General features: G+C 53.0%; 1 protein-coding gene across 1 annotated transcript; it reads right to left on the bottom strand.

The window, feature by feature from the left end:
• Positions 1 to 3,521: 3,521 nt before the first annotated feature.
• Positions 3,522 to 7,853, bottom strand: FAM3D (FAM3 metabolism regulating signaling molecule D). Its single transcript, XM_059480256.1, has 9 exons — positions 7,835 to 7,853; positions 6,987 to 7,094; positions 6,639 to 6,659; positions 6,039 to 6,162; positions 5,738 to 5,796; positions 5,333 to 5,383; positions 4,301 to 4,385; positions 4,032 to 4,158; positions 3,522 to 3,834 (listed from the first exon to the last, which is right to left on the bottom strand). The coding sequence occupies exons 1-9, from the start codon at positions 7,845 to 7,847 to the stop codon at positions 3,745 to 3,747; spliced, it is 678 nt and encodes a 225-aa protein (XP_059336239.1). The 5' UTR covers positions 7,848 to 7,853; the 3' UTR covers positions 3,522 to 3,744.
• Between the last annotated feature and the right edge of the window lie 9,549 nt (positions 7,854 to 17,402).

Below are 17,402 nucleotides of genomic sequence, written 5' to 3'. Positions count from 1 at the left end.
TGAGATCCAGCCCGGCTGTGGCGGGCTCGGCTGGGAAAGCTCGCTTTTCCTCCCTTCTTCCAGCACGTGGAGAACTCATTTTCTTCATGCACCTAACGGCTGGCTCGCACCCAGGCTCTGCCCGGGCACAAAGGCAGCTTTCATGCTGTGGATGCCCGGTTTCTAAGCCGGGATCCGTATTTTGAGAGGCTGTGGAAGATTACGGTAATTGCACTTGACAGGGCAAGATGTCACAGGATGCGGATTCGCCCAGCTGCGGCCCGGCACCCGCAGGTCCTTGCCTGTGGCATCTTTCCTAGAGACTCCTGTGGTGCTTTGCCCAAATGGACCCCAAAAAATAAAGGAGGATTATCCTTCTGCTGCCTGTCTGTATCGTGGCTCTTGGCTCCTGTTGCAGCCCTGGATTTTGCAAACTTTGCTCTCACAAACACCTCAGGCTGCCTGTTTGCTGCTGCAGCCTCGGTGCCTCCTGTGAGCCCGGGTGAGCCCAGGTGACCTGAAGCTGCATCCTGGTAGTCTGGGCAGCTCAGGCTCGTGTTTGGTGAAGACTCTGGGGATGTGGCACAGTGCAGAGCAGCCAGGTAGGTGCCTGTCCCTGCAGTAACACAGCTTTCAAAATGCCACAGCACTGCAAAACCTCATTTAGAGATTGCTGTCCCTGCACCCACTGTCCTTTTCAGATCCTTTTAAAAAAATTAGCAAGTTCAATTTGACTCGTGAATTCATATTTATTCCCTGCCTCTCAGTGTCTGGATATTTAAAAAACTCTGATTTATTTATCAGGACACAGGGAATTTGGCAGGAATGGCTCTTCAAAACACTGGCTGCTACTGAGGTCCCTGCACAGGAATTGCACTTTTAGCTCTCCTTATTTCTTGAAAATAGTGATGTACCTTAGTAACTGCTCTGTGATGGATTCAGAGCTAGTTTTAACTGCCTGTAGCATGCTGAAACATAAATTTCCTTGATTTTGGCTTTAAACCAAATTTCTAATGTGCATTGAGAAGGGTAGGAAGAGTTTCCTGCAGCTGAATGGGGCTGGTTGTTTTGGGGGCTGTAGTTGATGCTCTACTCTGGTTTACCCAGTGGATCCACTTTTACAGCTCTTGGGCTGTTTTCAGTTTGGTATGTGAGTGAATCTAGATCCTTTGAGGGGCTTAAAATAGTTGGCATATTTATGCTGGCAGCTCGGCAGGGCTGTTGTGTCTGTGTTATTTCTTGCTGTGCCACGGGTAGGGATGATTCAGCTCCTGGGATTAACTGCTGTTGTTGCAGCAGATTTAGGGATCGATTTATGGCACAGGTTTCCCTCAGTGCCATCAGGTGTGTGCTAAGAGCATGGGAGGATAAGCTGGGATAAAATACTACACCTCTTCGGGGATTCCTCTGTAGTGGCTGTTTTGGGGTTTTATTTCAGTTCTGCCTTTGGAAGTTCTTAGAGGTGTTGCACTGTTTATGTGGGGATTTTTCCTTGTTTAGGGAAAACCAATTGATTGGTGGTGTTGAGTTTTGGATCCAAGGTTTCATTCTTCAGGCTGTGCCTTTCCTGGCCTTGTCCTGCCTTGTTCCTCACTTCTGCTCCCCTAGGGTGACCTGAGGGCTCCCATAACCCTGTGAACTGCCTGCTAGGAGCTGTGCAGGGGCTGTTGGAAGCAGAGAAGGCTGTGCAGGATAGTCTGTTATCCTTCAAATGCTCCAGGAGAAACACTCCATCCTCATGTTTTGCAAAACTGCTGGTCTGCTTCAGAGGATGGGGAAAAACCAGATACAATCATCGGAAATTAAAGTCTGTACGTGATGCAAATTCATCCCTGCCTCTGATGGCAGATAAACCCAGTGCAGCTGATCTGATCCCAGCAGTGCCGGGCTCGGGAGGGGCTGGGAACAGACCGAGCTTGGCTGATGCCTCTGGGCAGGAGCAGGGGGCAGCTGCTCCCAGGACCTGCTCGGTGCTGGGCAGAGCGTGGGGACCGCTCTAGGGGCACTGCGGGGCTTTCCTGCTCGCCTTTGGGCAGGGATCTTTCCCCTCCGGGTGCTGTCGGCTGCCCCAGGCTGGGCTGCAGCTCCGGCGGTGCCTGACCCGGGCGCGTTGAATCGCTCCGGAGCTCTGCCGGTAAAAGGCTCCCACCTATTGGTTGTGATGCACAACTTCAGCTGCCCGAGAAACCTGCACATCCATCCATCCATCCATCCATCCATCCATCCATCCATCCATCCATCCATCCATCCATCCATCCATCCATCCATCCATCCATCCATCCATCCCAAGGTTGGCACATCCCTGGCATTATCCTGACCTTTGATGGGGATGTGCCACAGAGGATTTAGCCCGGAATTAACCCAGTGTAAGAACATGATAAAAAGAGAATGGCTTAAAAAACTGCTCTGTCATTATGTCTGCTTGTCATAATCACTTTTGAACACCTGAAAACTACGGGTGGGATGGACTGTGAGTAACCTACCTTGAGGCCCATAAAAAGGGAGGCAAAACTGGTGAAGAATGTGGAGGGGAAAGCGAGGGGCAGAATCCCTGACCTTTGCCTTTCCCCCGCCTCCACCACACCCTGAGGCCTCCAGGAGCTGACACTGGCTGCTTGGGGAGATCTTGCAGCCCTGGACCGAGGTCAGGAGGGAGCTGTGGAGCCCCTGCCCTGCTCCTGTGCCCCCTGGCAGGGAGGGAGCACCATGAGCAGACCAAGGCTCAGCTGCAGAGACTGGGCAGGGCTCCTGCATCCCGAGGATGGGCGGCCACATCTCAGCCAATCTGCTCCTGAGATCGGGGAGGGCAGATGAGACTCTTCAAATAGCAGAAAAAACATTGCAAAACCTGCTCCACTCCCCCCACCCTGTCTCAGCAGTAACCAAGGCAGCAGAGTGAGGTGGTGACCTGTCCTCTGCTTTTAAAAGTAATCCTAGCATTTTCTAACTTTTCCCGACTTTCTGTCTCTTTGCCTCTCTTACTATTAAATCAAAATATATCAATTTTTGGCATCAACATTTAATCTTGTTTGTTTTTATCTTGTTTTCGGGAATATTTTGAACCTTCAAAGTTCCTTCTGTTTTATACACAGAGTCTTCAGTTTTCTTTGCTCTTCTGGGTTTAAACTAGTTCGTAGCACCCAGGAATGATACTTTGGTCTGCAAATATTAACCTACATGGATGCATGTTAGTTATCCCTGTGGACTTCTGGCCTTATTGTGGCTGTAGGAGACTGTAGGACATTGGCAAGAGCTCCACGGGGAAACCACCAAAGTCTGAGCATCCCCAGGGATGACTTTACCCAGTGCCATGTGGGGAGGGGGAGCTCCTGTGTGCAGGGCTGTGGGATGGGTGATGCTCGACTGGTGGCACAGGACCTGGCATGCTCTTACTGTGGGGGAAAGTGTTGATTATGCTTGAAAATGGAAAGGAGAAGGTAGTGTTTTGTAATTAGAAATCTCATTTAAGAAATTTACAAAAACTTCTACAAGGTTTTTTAGTTAAAAGATAGAAAAATAAAATACCCAAAACAGACCCATAGATGAGGATGGCTTGGCTGCAGCCTGGCCACATGTCTGCTCAGCTCTGCAGGCACTTGTACAGCTCCTCTCCAAGGCCTGCACAGCTCCTGCTGTGACACAGCCAGTTCCTGTGAGCTGCTGGACTCTGTGACCTGGCAGTGGAGAGGCTGCAGTCCCCAGGACGGGGCTGGTGTCCCTGTGTGAGTGGTGAGGCTGCCCTCCATGGCAGGCTGGAGCTTGGGGCTAGTCCATCTTCCTGGGGGCACAGCCCTCCATCTCCAACAGCTCAGGCCAGCCCTCGTATTTATTTGTCTCTTTATCATTTTTAATGTGCTGCAGGAAAAAGAGAGAGAGAGAGAGGATGAATGAGGAGGTTGGAGCAGTGCAAGTCTGCAAGGTGGCAGAAGCTGCAGCTGGGTTTGAGTGGGGACAATGCCACTGCTCCTTGTCCTCTGCACACAGGTGCAGCTCGGGGGGTGCCGTGAAGAGGATGGAGCCTGCAGAGCTCCTGGCAGGGGAGGGCCATGTACCTTTTCAAAGGGGCTCTTGTTCATCAGCCCCTTTGCTCCCAGGAACACCCAGTTGTCCCTGAAGCCCAGCGTGCCCACGTGGCTGCTGCCCAGCTCCGTGAAATACGCCCGCACTCTGGCATTCATCCTGAAAGAGGGAAAGGAGGTGTCACTGTGGTGCCAGCTGGGTGTCCCCTCTTTCCCCCTCTCTGTTGGTGGCAGCAGCATGCCCAGCTGCCCCAGCTGTGTGGTTTTGGGGAGCCTGGTGTTGCTTCCGTGGGCAAACTCACTTTGTGGCAGCATCGTCATAGCTTGCTGTGAGCACAAGGGTGCCACGCTTGATCCCTTGGAGGAAGGTCTGCAGCTTGGTAACATCTGAGAGAGAAAAAAGGGATTTAGGAGGTACTTCTGCATGGTAGCTGGGGGAGCCTCCTCTGGGCTGCTGGCAAATAACCTGACTGTGCTGGTGCTAGCCAGGATTTGGGGGAATAGGGGCTCCCAAATGATGCATTCCCCATCCTGTGTTCCCTCCTGGGCTCTCCTGCACTGCACAGGACCAATGTCCTCCTTTTGGAGATCACTGCAGGGTGGAAATTCCTCCTAAACTTTGCTTGCTAACTCTGAAATCCAGCTGTGTGAATTTATCTCCCAACACAAGAAATGAACCTGCCTGGCCTCAGAGCTGCCTTCCCTGCCATGGTGCCTCTGGCTGGACCGGGTGAATTTCTCCTCATTCCGTGTCTGTGGGATGCTTGAATCCAAGGCCCCATCTAGTGGCACACGAGCTGACTGCTGCTTTCTTCCCTGAGCATCTCACTCACAAACTTGGCTGGAGATCTCATTATATTGGTGATTCTCCTTAAAACCAGAGTTACCAAGAGCAGGTTGCAAACCCACGGAATGATTGAGGGGGCCCTGTCTCCCTGAGCTCCCTCCTTTATCCTGCTGTGAAAGGCAGGGGAATGAGCAGCTGCTCAGCCATCAGTGTGCAAAAACTGAGTTACAGGTTGCAAACTATCAGGATTAGTGTATCCTGATCTCAGAAAGTACTTTTCTCAAGACTCAAGTGCCTTGGTTAATTCAGGTGAGTGAAATCATGTTTTCCAGGCTACTACATGCTTGTAAAAGGAGCGAGAAGCCAATCTTGGATGTGGAAGTGTTGTGAGGACTCCAGGCTTGATGGCCTCAGGGGAAGTTGGGCTTTCACCACCCCGACTGGTCAAAGCCCACTTGACTTTATCATTAAATACATGGCAGAGAAGCAGCTGCAGCAGCCAGCAGTGCTGGTGTGAGCTACCCAGGGGCAGGGTGACTGAGCTTACCTCCAGTGTACATGTCGAAGGCATCAGTTTTCAAGAGCTTCCCAGTTGTTCCTGAAAGGTTAAAATTGAAAACACAGCACAGTGAATTTGCCCTGGGGTGGCTCTGGGCCTTGCCTGGCCATGAGCAAAATGCTTTGCTGTTCCCTCAGTGTGTTGTGACTGCTGCGATGGTGACTGTGCTGCTTGGAGGAGTTTGTGGAGCTGGTAGTGCACAACCCAAGTGGGTCTGTTCCCTTCTCACTGGCAGCGCACCATGATTGTGGCTGTGCTCCCCATGCACCACCAGGTCGATGTGCTTTGGGCTCAGCCTCAGTGCCTGGGATGGGGTTTTCAGTGGCCTGTGCTTTCCTGGGGAAGGAAGGACCCTGGCAGTGGGGAGCAGGGGGTCAGTACCTTCTGACTCACCATTCACCAGTGCAATGTTCAGGCCTCTGCCAATGTTGTTTTTCACGCTGCTCATGAGGCTGGAAAGGAGAGCAGAGAGCACCAGTGAGTGTAGGGATGCCCTGGAGATGCTGACACCACTGAAACTGTGGTGGGATGCAGTGGCTGTAGATAGCAAAGTAACCAAAAGTGGGAGCAAAGAAATCTATTTAAAAATTTTTAAACCGCAAATACACTGTGATGGCCATTGATGTGCTTGGCAGAGGCCAAACTTGCCCTCTTGGAGGCCAGGGCTGCCTTGTCCCTGCCATGTGCTGCTTACACCAAGTCTTCAAAGCAGATCGAGGGTCCCACCACATTTGCAGCACCACTGATGATCTTGAAGGCAAAATGATTCTGAGGGCAGCTCCTCTGGTTCCCACACTTGTGCCGGGGCAGCTTCTCACCTGTGAGGGAGGAGTGGAGCTGAAGGTCATGGCTTTGTCCCCATGGGGGGACACTGGCTGTGTCCCTGAGGGGCTGAGAGGGGCTGGGCTGGGATGTACTGGCCCACCAAGGGGGCAACACCTGGACCAGTTTATTCCATGAAGGAGGCTTGTCCTGGGGCTGGGACCAGCTTCTTGTTTGGGGTTTATGGTGCCAAGGCCAGGTGCCGCTCCAGGTGTGACACATGCTATGTGTTGGGAGCATTCAGAGCTGGTGACCCAGGCAAGGCCTTGGGGCTTTTCTGCCCACAACTTCCCCATTCTTGGCCAAGGCTGGGGCCTGCCAAAGACCCCACTGCTGTGTGCAGTAACAAAATCCCCTGTGTTTGGGAGAGGGGGATTTTTGCCTCAGGGAAGGGGCTCTTGAAGGAGATCCCAGGCTTCCACCATCGCCCTGAACCCTGGAGTTGTGTGATGAAGTCGAGAGCAATACTCACTGCTGGGCTTCTTCGGGGCACCTGTGGGTATCAAGCAGGAGGATTAGACACCCTGAAGGAGCAGCTGTCCAGGCACCAGCTCTGTAAAACTACTTCCCATGGCCGCAGGCATCCCTGGATCCACCCACCCCAGTGTAGCTTCACACCACACCACACACCACACACACCTCATACCACACACCACACACACCACACTGTCCCTTCCCTGCCCTGGTGGTCAGAGCTGGTGGCTGAAGCCTCATCCAGAGGCTGTAAATCCCAGTGCTCAGGGCAGCTGTGCCCAGCTCTGGGGCTGGCTCACACCCTGGAGCCTCTCCCACGGTCCCTCCGGAGCCCCCCGTGCCTCACCGAGCCAGCTGCGCAGGCTGATGGCTCTCCAGCGGTGCTGGAAGTAGGTCTGCATGAGGAACCAGGTGCCCAGCAGGGTGAGGAGCAGCAGCACGGCCCGGATCACACCTGGGAGTGCGAGAGGGGCGGGGTGAGAGCTGCAGGAGGGGCAGGCACAGGATCATCCCTCTGCTTTATTTGGATTTGATCCGTGTGTCCCCAGGTTAGCAGGCACAGGGTGACAGCCAGTGCCTGCACGGTGTGGGAAGGCAGCTAACAATCCCTCACCCTCCAAATGGATTCTGATCTCCTAATTACCATCTCCAGGGTATGTGGTGGTGCTCACATAGGCATTTCTGCTCTGCTGGGAGGCATTATTCATATTTCTCTCTGTGTTAAAGTAAATCTGATAATTACTCAGAAGGCTGTGTAAATCCAAATATTTCTTATGTTCCCCGTGCTGGGAAGGCTGCTATCCCCCAATTAGTCACTAGCTACAGCAGAGCAGCTGCTGGTACAACTGTGATTGGCATTTGGCTTTAAAGCAGCGCTCATCAGAGCAAAACGTTCCAGTCCTGCATGGAAAGAGAGCAGAAAAATGTACTTTTATTGCAGCTGAATGGCTCTTATGGAACCAGGAACGTCTCAATAGCCGTCTCTTCCCAGTCACAGAAGGTTTCACTGGGAAAAATACAACAGGCTGAAATCGACACAAATCTTGTAAAAACCTGATGCTTACACAAAGGCCCTTTCCCATGTCCCTGGCAGGGGAAGGGCAGGGCTGCTGGGCCTGGAAGGCATCATGTAAATGAGAAGGAGGCATAAAGAACCACAGAAACCCAGAGAAAAGTAAATGTGTCCCTCCTTACTTGTTACCCGCATGGTGGTGGGCAGGAGCACAGCTGGAAAGGACTGACAGCCACGGGTCACCCTGAGGAAAGAAGGCAATGCCTTAAAGAGTGCCTGTGACCCACCAAAGCCAGGCAGGTTCTAGGTGAGAAGGTGATTGCTATGTTCAGTCACATTTGCCATAGTGAGGACGTCATCAAAGAAATGCAAATTCCTACCACGCAGAAGGTCCCACCCTGATTAAATCCTGGAGCAGCTGCACTGCCTGAGCTTCCTTCTGGAGCCTCTGAACCCTCCCCCTGCCTGCTGCCCCCTGTGCTCCCTGTTCATGCCCTGGAGCAGCCTTTTCTGTTCTGCTGGTAGCAATGAGGACGCTTTCAATCACATTTTCTTCTGGGACGATGCAGGGTAGATTTCAAATATTGGGCACTGCAAAATGCTGAGGACAAGCTGGGAACAAGTCTGTCTTCCTTAAAATCCAAAGGAGAAGGGAGGAAGGGCAGCACCACTGTGCTGAGGAGAGCAGCCAGCTTTGTGGACACCTGACTGAAACCCAGCAATATTTCCACCTGGAGAGTCTTCACCCCCGGGACGGGGAGGGGTTGTCATCTGGAGCATGAACTGTTTCTTACCCCAGAGAATCCACCTGCTGCCCTCTGTCCTCTGTCCCAGTGCCACCCTGACCGATGGGACAGGCTCTGCCACCCCACACTGGGCTCCCCAGGGTTGGGACCACTCCTACCTGTGCAATTCGGGGCTGCTGCAGTCTGCTGAACCTCTGTCCTGGCAAGGCTGGAGCCCTGTGCTGAACTGTCACTTGTGAGATGGGTGCTGAGAGTTCACGAGCAACTAAAGCAGCCCTTCAGTAATGTTTGACAGAGAATTTGTCAATGAGCTCTGCTGAGAGTTGCTCTTCCTGTTTGAAGGGTAAATAGGAGCAGCGGGCTGTAGCAGGGCTGGGCTGGACGTGGATTTCAGGCTGCTGCGTCACAAGGAAGGAGAGAAGAGCTATTCCTTCTGTCCAGCCCTGCTGTGGGTCCCCTCCCAGGGCTGGCTGTGACATTGACCCTGGCTGTGGATGGAGCTGTGTCCCCCCTCAGTGCCCCGAGGAGAGGTTCCCTGTGGTTCCCTACACCCAGGGGTGATTGCAGCATCACTCTCTGGGGTTTTTAGGCAGCCCCACCAGTTTCAGCTGAGGTTTCTGGAGCCTGGCACTCCTCCCTGTGACACCCTCTGCTGTCCCCACACCTGCTGTGGCACTGCAGCAAGGACAGTCTGCCAAAGCTGCTCCCAGCTCCCCAAGGAGACTGGCCCACCTGCACTAAGGGGAAGCCTTGGGAGGGATTTGTGTCCCCCCATGCACCCAGACAAAGTGTTTTGGTTTGTGTACCAGCTGGGCATTCTGATTTCCCAGCAGCATCTCCCCTCTCTCTGCAGCTGTTCCCCCCAGAGCAAGGCTGGCCGTCAGCAGGAATCTGTCCCCATGGGAGGTGGCAGGGGGTCTGTGATGCCACAAGCCCTCCCCACACCCCAGCCCTCAGCACAGTCACTCTGGAATGGATTTTAGAGCTTGTGCCAGAGCTGGCATGAGCAAGCCCATGGTATAAGACCCACAGACCTGAAAAAGGACAGTTTAAAGGTTTTAGAGGACAAACGTCGCCTGTGGCTAGATCTGGAGGAGCAGCTCGAGGTTCTTCCGTTTTGCTCCTTTCAGCATGAAGTTTATGAACACAGGGACCCTCTTCCCATTTCTGGCTCCCCATCCCATGCCTGATCTGATGATGGGGCTGGGAAATGGGGCCACTTCTCACAAAGCCCCTTGGCAAGTTGTGAAGACTTCAAAATTGGTATTGGTTTGCCTTGGGAGCTTGCTGTCTTCCCCAAAAGTGCCCTGAGCAGAGCCTGGATCTGGTGAGGATTCAGAACTGGGGTGGGATTTGAACTCAGTGAGTGGAGCAAAACTCTGCCGGGTTTGCAAAACCTTCCCTGTTGGGTGCCCAGTCCTACAGTGAACATTGGCCTCACTGGGGCCCATTGCACAGCCCTCCCCTTCACCAAAGCTGTGGTTTTATTCTTTGCACATATTGATTTCATCACAGAGAAAGAAAAATGGAAAAATAAAACAATAAATGCCAGTGCTTTAGGGAAGTAATATATTTCTTTGGGCTGTTTATCTTCACCTTAATCCCAGATAAAATTTATTGGGTGGAGTCCCTGGGTGCTGAAATTCCTAGAGCCTGATTGCATTACAAGAGAGCGGCCCTGTCCTGGGACTTCTATTATATTATTTTTTAATTGTTTGCATTGATTATTGTTTTTTTCTTTCTAGAGTTGTGCCAGAATAAAAGGCACCTGCCTCTCCTGCCAGAGAGCTGCTGGCAGGAGAGGCAGAAAAGAAGGCATTGTGATAGGTGTTAAACAGACTTATTTGTCTAATAAAGCCTCAAACTTGTTTGCTTAAAAAAAACATTTCAGGAACAAGAAAGTTCTTGGACAAATATTGCTACAGCGGCTCGCGGTGTTGAAAAGGAAGAAGCTCCACCCCAGCCTGCTCTGGTCTGAAGCGCCGCTTGGCGGAGCTGAGTCACTGCTGCTGGGGAACAGACGGACAGACAGACAGACAGACAGATCCCTGCCCTCCCGGGGAGCCCTTCCAGGATGCACCCGGCCAGTGTTCCTGTTCTCCCTCGGTGCTGCAGGAAAAATTCACTGCTCTTCCCCACAAAATTCTGCCTTTTTCCTTCTTTATTCTTTCTTTGTATTTTTTTTTTCTTTTTTTTCTTTTTTCCCTGCTTTTGAGCCCCACGGGTCCCTCTCCCTCCCAACAGGTCCCTGACTGCGAACAAAACCATTTTGGTGCAAAGTGGGGATGCAACCCCAAAAGGGTGACTGCCAGATGCCCACAGCCCCTGAGTCAAGTTTTTCCCCATCCAAAATCCAGGGATTTCCTGCACAGCTGAATGCAGGGTGCAGAGGAGGCACTGGCAGGGTGGGAGCACATCCACCCCGTGTTCAGAGTTTATCACCACAGGAATGGAGGATGCTGCAGTGCCAGTGCCAGCCTCAAAAGGAATCAGTATGACTGAACTTTGCTGAGTTGATCAATAGGAGGCTGCTGTTTGCTAGAGAGCTTTATAAATTTTCTTGCTTATAAAAATGCTTGGCCAGCTTCTGCATCCACCAAACGGCTGGAGAGGGCATCTCATGGCAGAACTGGCCCTGGCACGAGCCCTCAGTTACCTGGGGTGTTTTGCTGCTTTCTGCCAGAAAGCACTTGGTACCTTCTGTCCTCCTACCCTTCCATCTAGCTTGGTTTCTCAAAATTCCAGATGATGCCATCAGTTTTTTAAAGGAAGTAATTCTGTAACTGGTAATTCAGTAACGGGCACTGTGTGGGCAGCAAGACCTGGTCCCTACACCAACCCTTTCAGCAGTGCAGGAGAAAACAGACAATGCCCTGAGCAGGAGCCTGACCTTGGATGAGCCCCACATTTGCAGAGTGAGCACCCTGCAAATTCATCCATGGCAACGATGGTCTGGCCCGCACAGCACAGCACAGCACAGCACAGCACAGCACGGCACAGCACAGCACAGCATGGCACAGAACAGCACAGCATGGCACAGCACAGCATGGCACAGCACGGCACAGCACGGCACGGCACAGCACAGCACGGCACAGCACGGCACAGCACAGCACAGCACGGCACAGCACGGCACAGCACAGCACGGCACAGAACAGCACAGCACAGCACAGCATGGCACAGAACAGCACAGCATGGCACAGCACAGCATGGCACAGCACGGCACAGCACGGCACGGCACAGCACAGCACGGCACAGCACGGCACAGCACAGCACAGCACGGCACAGCACGGCACAGCACAGCACGGCACAGAACAGCACAGCACAGCACAGCATGGCACAGCACGGCACAGCACAGCATAGCACGGCACGGCACAGCACAGCACGGCACAGCACGGCACAGCACGGCACAGCACAGCACGGCACAGAACAGCACAGCACAGCATGGCACAGAACAGCACAGCACAGCACAGCATGGCACAGCACAGCACAGCATGGCACAGAACAGCACAGCATGGCACAGCACAGCATGGCACAGCATGGCACAACACGGCACAGCACAGCACAGCACGGCACAGCATGGCACAGCACGGCACAGCACAGCACAGCACAGCACAGCACAGCACGGCACAGCACGGCACAGCACAGCATGGCACAGCACGGCACAGCACAGCACAGCACAGCACAGCATGGCACGGCACAGCACGGCACAGCATGGCACAGCACAGCATGGAACAGCACAGCACGGCACAGCACAGCACGGCACAGCACGGCACAGCACGGCACGGCACAGCACGGCACGGCACAGCACAGCACAGCATGGCACAGCACAGCACGGCACAGCACGGCACAGCACAGCACGGCACAGCACGGCACGGCACAGCATGGCACAGCACAGCACGGCACAGCATGGCACAGCACAGCACGGCACAGCACAGCACAGCACAGCATGGCACAGCACAGCACGGCACAGCACGGCACAGCACGGCACGGCACAGCACGGCACAGCACGGCACAGCACAGCACGGCACAGCACGGCACGGCACGGCACGGCACAGCACGGCACAGCATGGCACAGCACAGCACGGCACAGCACAGCATGGCACAGCACAGCATGGCACAGCACAGCACAGAGCTGACTCCAGCCCATCCCAGCTCCCCTCAGCTCAGCCCATGACCCAGCCCAGCTGTGCCCCACGGAAAGGATGCCCAGGGCTTCCCCTTCACCTCCTCTCCCTTCTCCTACAAGATGAAGAACAACTAAAACCTCCCCCAGGCAAGCCCCTACCCTGCCAGCAAGTCCAAGGAAAAGCACATTATTCAGTGATGCTCCAGGGCACAAGGGGATGGGCCCAGCCCACGTACCGCTCAGTGTCCGGGCGGGCTCCTGGCACATCCTGGCGAGCTGGGGCTCCATGTGCTCGGCACCTGCCCAGCCTGCCCAGCCCTCCTGGCACCTCCCCGAGCCTGATCCCCTTATCTCCTTATCCCCTTATCTCCCCACGGCAGGGAGAACACAGCACTCACTCACTGCTGCGGCCAGCAGCGCTTCCTGTGCAGGTTTGCTTCCCTTTGGCCCTCGCCTTTGTGGGAACCTCTCCCAGGGTGGGCAGCACCCTGACTTTCGGCTCTTTCCCCGAAGCAGCACACTGGGGTGGCAGGGGTGCTGCAATGGGAACAGGGGGCATGAAGCCAGGAGTGGTGTTCCCCAAAGTGGGGTAAAACCAGAACTACCTGATCTGTTGGGATTTCCCCCCAGCTGTGCTGCACGTGTGTGGCTGGTCCTGAGTTCTGCTTCTCTGCCTGTCATTTGCAGGAAGCTGGAGGTTCCTTTTACAAATAAGCATTTATTTATCCAGCAACAGTCCTGAGCTCAAAAGGAGTCCTGAGTTAACTCAAGGTATAGATTTAGGCTGTTTTCTTTTTAATCATTTATCATTGTTGTTATTATGGTTCTGAAGGAAGAAATCACTCCTGAAGTTGGCACTTGGGGCTCTCTATTTTTTCCAAAGTTGCACTTCATTTACCTGGCAATCAAGAATAAAAGTGTTTCCATTCCTTCTTTCCCTTTTCTTTTCCATTCTTACCACTTAGAAGAACCAAACATCTTCTCTTGGAGCTTTTAAAGCAATTTTGATCCAAGAACCAGTGGAGGAGTCATGGGGGTGGCAGCAAAAGTGCTTCCTTTGGGACTGCAGCTTGCACAGGGCTGGAGCAGAGCCCCTGTGGGACCAACGCTGCTTCCTGATAATTAGTGTAAAACCTGAAGGTGATCTCTGTATAAAGCTGTGCCCCGAGCCTTTCTTTGCTTCCCCCCAGGTCTGGTCCTCAGTGCTGGGCAAGAGGTGCAGGAGGTGCTGAACTCTGGGGGAAATCACAGCCTCTAAACCAAACAGGGTTCCAGATAAGGAGCAGAAAAGCAAACACACAGAAAAGCCTGGGCTCTGCCTTGGGATAATTATTGCCCTCGGAAGGAAATTCTAGCTGTGGTGAGAGTCTGAGCTTAAACAGCACAGTCTAAATCAAAAACCTTCTCACTCTCAGGGGAAATATCCCTCCTATTGGTTTGTTTCGCTGCTGGCAATAACCAGCTCAGCTCAATAACAAAGTGCCCCAAGCCCTGGAGCGCCCAATGCTCATCCCCGCTGTGTCCCCTGCTTGCTGCCCTGCAGGAGCAGCCCCAGGGCACGGGCACTGTAACACCCTGGGGAGGTGTTCCATGGAGCCTGGTCCATGTGAGCTTCCCTCCTCTTTCAAGGGACCTGAGGCCAAATCCTCCATGGAGATGGAGCCGTTTCTGCTGCTTGCAGAACTGAGCAAAAACCATCAGCAGGGTCACGAGCCTCCAACAGCGAAATTGTGTGTGAAATGCTTTTGCTCTCTGGAACTGAACATTTCATCCAAGATGTTTCCCTGAAACCACAGGAAAGGATGGGGAGCTGTGGGCTTTCCTTGTGGCACATCCTGGTGTGGGGAGCCCTCATGTCTCATCTCTGTATCCTGTGGTAGCCCAGGTTTTGCCCATTCACTGTGGCACACAGCAAAAATGGGCTTTTAAATCCCACCTAACATTAGGGAATGTGTCAAGTGGGAGTGGGGCATCAGCTGAGTTTTGACTCAGCAAATAATTTACTGGTGCAGTGCAATTAAAATGCACCAAGCCTCATTCACAGGCTTCTCCAAGGGGTTCTGAATGATATAGAAAAAGAGGAATCAAGAAAAAAATAATAGATGTGGTATCAAAAAGCTGCCAGACTGGGGAATGAATAATCAGTGGTGCAAACTCACTGGACTGTGATCAGCACTCTGGTAGACCAGCAGGAGCGAGCTGGTGAGTGGGGAGCTGCTCTCCTCCTCCTCCTCCTCGCTCCATGTGCCAACACTGGGTGCATTGACCCTCAGTGAGTGGTGGGAGCATTGGGACACTGGTGCCAAGAAAGTGGCTGCAGGATTGTCCCTCCCAGGATGTGGAAGGTTTCCGCCAGAGATCCCTGGTTGGGCTTTGCAGTGCCAGGAAAAGCTGCTTTTCAGGAGTGAGCTCACTAGGACAAAGTGTTGACAAGTTGTTTCAGGAAAGGTTTGGCCACTGATAAGCACAGCGAGTGTTTGGTTTCAGATTGCTCCTGCCCAGCTACTGCAGGTGTTAAGTGTAGGTCCTCGGCAAGGAAACGCTCTGTACCTCCTGTGTTTGTGTTAAACCCCGCCCGCAGTCCCGCATGCCACATGGGTGAGAGCGAGGGCTGTCCCTGCGGCACACCTCCCACCTGTGCTGCTGCGGGATTATTCATCCTGCCCCGAGCAATCCCGCCCTGGGCTCGCCTCTGCTCTGGCCCTGCTGCAGAGCTCGGAACCAGCGCTGTTCCACCGGGCACAGTGAGTGAATCATGCCGGCACACCGTGACACATCCCCGGTGCCGCGGGTCACCGAGCATCCGGCACGGCTCCCTGCTGCCGGATGGGAGGGGTTGCGTGAGGACAGAGTTTAAAGAGGGCTGAAATAACAATATGGGACAGGAGGGCGAGGCAGCAGGTGCTGTGTGGCCGGCAGGGATGGATGGTCGGTGTGCCGGCTGCCGGGGGTGCTGTTGTGCAGCGCATCCCAGTGCCCAGCCCCGGCTGCGCTGCTGCGCGGAAAGGGAACAGGGAACTCACAGCCGCTGGTATATTAAACCAGAATATACAGAAATTATCCCGTGCCGTGCTCAGGCCCTGGTCTGTGGGCCCAGCACAGCCAATCTGCTTTTATTGTTCTGCAGGACTCCTCTGCAACAGAACGATGACAAATACCAGGAATTAGCGTGGTGTAATTACTCCGTATTAGCTGAATTCACAGTAGAGACACAGATCATAAACAGCCATTGATTATTCCTAATTCCACATTTTTACCATTCTGAATTGAAGCAATTACGCCTGTCTGAGGGAATTAGCTTCTCTTTCAACCCTGCAGGTTCCCAGTCACTGCCCTTCCTTTCCGAGTCTTTTTTACCGATGACAAAAAGGACATTCAACACAAATCCTTCCGTACTTCTAAAATAAAATGTCCTCTCCTTAGTCCCTAAATCCCTCTGACTTTGCAGCTCTGAGGTTGCTCCTTTTGCTGCCAGCTACATCAAGATTCTGGTGGCTGCTTGGTGTGTTCTGTGGCAGCTGGGCCACAGCTCATTGCACCCTGGGCTGCTGCAGGGGCATCAGCATCCCTGGCTCTTGGTGCAGGTGTTGGGATGCCTGTGGGAAGGGCCCTGGGCACACCAAGGCTCAACATCCATCTCCTGGTGCTCGTTGGTCCATGCAAGCAGTGCTCCTGTTTAAGCATTGTCTCCTTTTTGAAATAGGCCAGGACACGATTCCAAAAGCTAATTTGAGCCCCTGGTGAAATTGTGTTGGGGGCCTCTGTCTCCAACTGGGTAACACCTGCACCTTCCCCCAGACAAGAGGCTGGGAGACCTCAGCACTCCCTTGCTACAGACCGCAAGCAGTATTAAAAAAAAAGCAGCATGTAGATATAAATTATTAATATTTGCATGGGAAATTTCTAACCCTATTAGTATCATATTGCTGAATTTGTTTCTTGCGCCCGGCAGTGATTTCATTACAAAGGGTAGCAGAGCGTAATGCCAGCTCTGCTGTGCTGGCTTGCTCAATTAATGGTGAGAGGGGCAAGAATCTGCTGTTTGTCGATGGCACAAGGCCTTTGGGACTTTTCTTTTTGCTTTTCCCCTGGTACAAACTGAGGGGTGGTGGGTGGTTACTGCCACCAGGCATGTGCTGCACTCACAGGTGTGCTGGGGTGCCAAGCTGGACCAGGGGGGCTCAGCCCAAAGGAAAGGAGACTCAGGGAGGTCATTTCTGCTCCCAAAAACCCCCTGAAAGGAGGTTGTTGCCCCATGGGGGTCAGTCTATCCTCCTCTCTCCTAACAAGCGACAGGACAAGAGGAAGTGAGCTCAAGCTGTATGGGGGAGTTCTAGATTGGATATTAGGAACAATTTCTTCACCAAAAGGGTTGTCAAGCATTGGAACAGGCTGACCAGAGAAGAGAATGAGTCACTGGAGGGATTTAAAAATGTGTAGATGTGGCTCATGGGTCATGGTTTAGTGGTGAACTGGGCAGTGCTGGCAGAACTGTTGGACTTGATGATCTTAGGAGGTTTTTCTGACCTAAACAACCCCACGATTATAACGTTCTATAAAGGGATGAGGGTCTGAAAAACCTCTGGTCCAAAGCCCTTCCCACTGCTGGCTTCAGACAGGGAGTTATTTATTCCAGGCAGTGGCTGTGACCATCGAGCAGCAGCAGCAGTTTTTTATTGCATCCATTCTAGGACACTGAAGAAAGATTATGCATGCTTGCACCATGCCAGCTTTTTATTAGATTGCAGGCAGGGGTTAAACTGATCCTTGTCAGCACAAATATAATGCCCAGGGTGATGGGAGCAGCATAAATTGAGGACAAGAGGTGACCGCTTTTACCACGGCTCTCAAGAATGCTCTGCTGTTTTACTGCATCGT

The sequence above is a fragment of the Ammospiza nelsoni genome, chromosome 11 (assembly GCF_027579445.1).
Source record: "Ammospiza nelsoni isolate bAmmNel1 chromosome 11, bAmmNel1.pri, whole genome shotgun sequence".
In the NCBI taxonomy this organism is placed as follows: domain Eukaryota; kingdom Metazoa; phylum Chordata; class Aves; order Passeriformes; family Passerellidae; genus Ammospiza; species Ammospiza nelsoni.
Note: the sequence above shows the minus strand (reverse complement) of the source record. Positions and strands in the feature narration are given on the sequence as shown.

What these genes read in the sequence shown, in the direction of transcription:
- FAM3D (XM_059480256.1), bottom strand. An exon ending in CAGCCTGCGCAGCTGGCTCG is followed by an intron (nt 6,660 to 6,986) that starts GTGAGGCACGGG and finishes TGATACCCACAG; the next exon opens with GTGCCCCGAAGAAGCCCAGC. An exon ending in CTTCGACATGTACACTGGAG is followed by an intron (nt 4,386 to 5,332) that starts GTAAGCTCAGTC and finishes TTTCTCTCTCAG; the next exon opens with ATGTTACCAAGCTGCAGACC.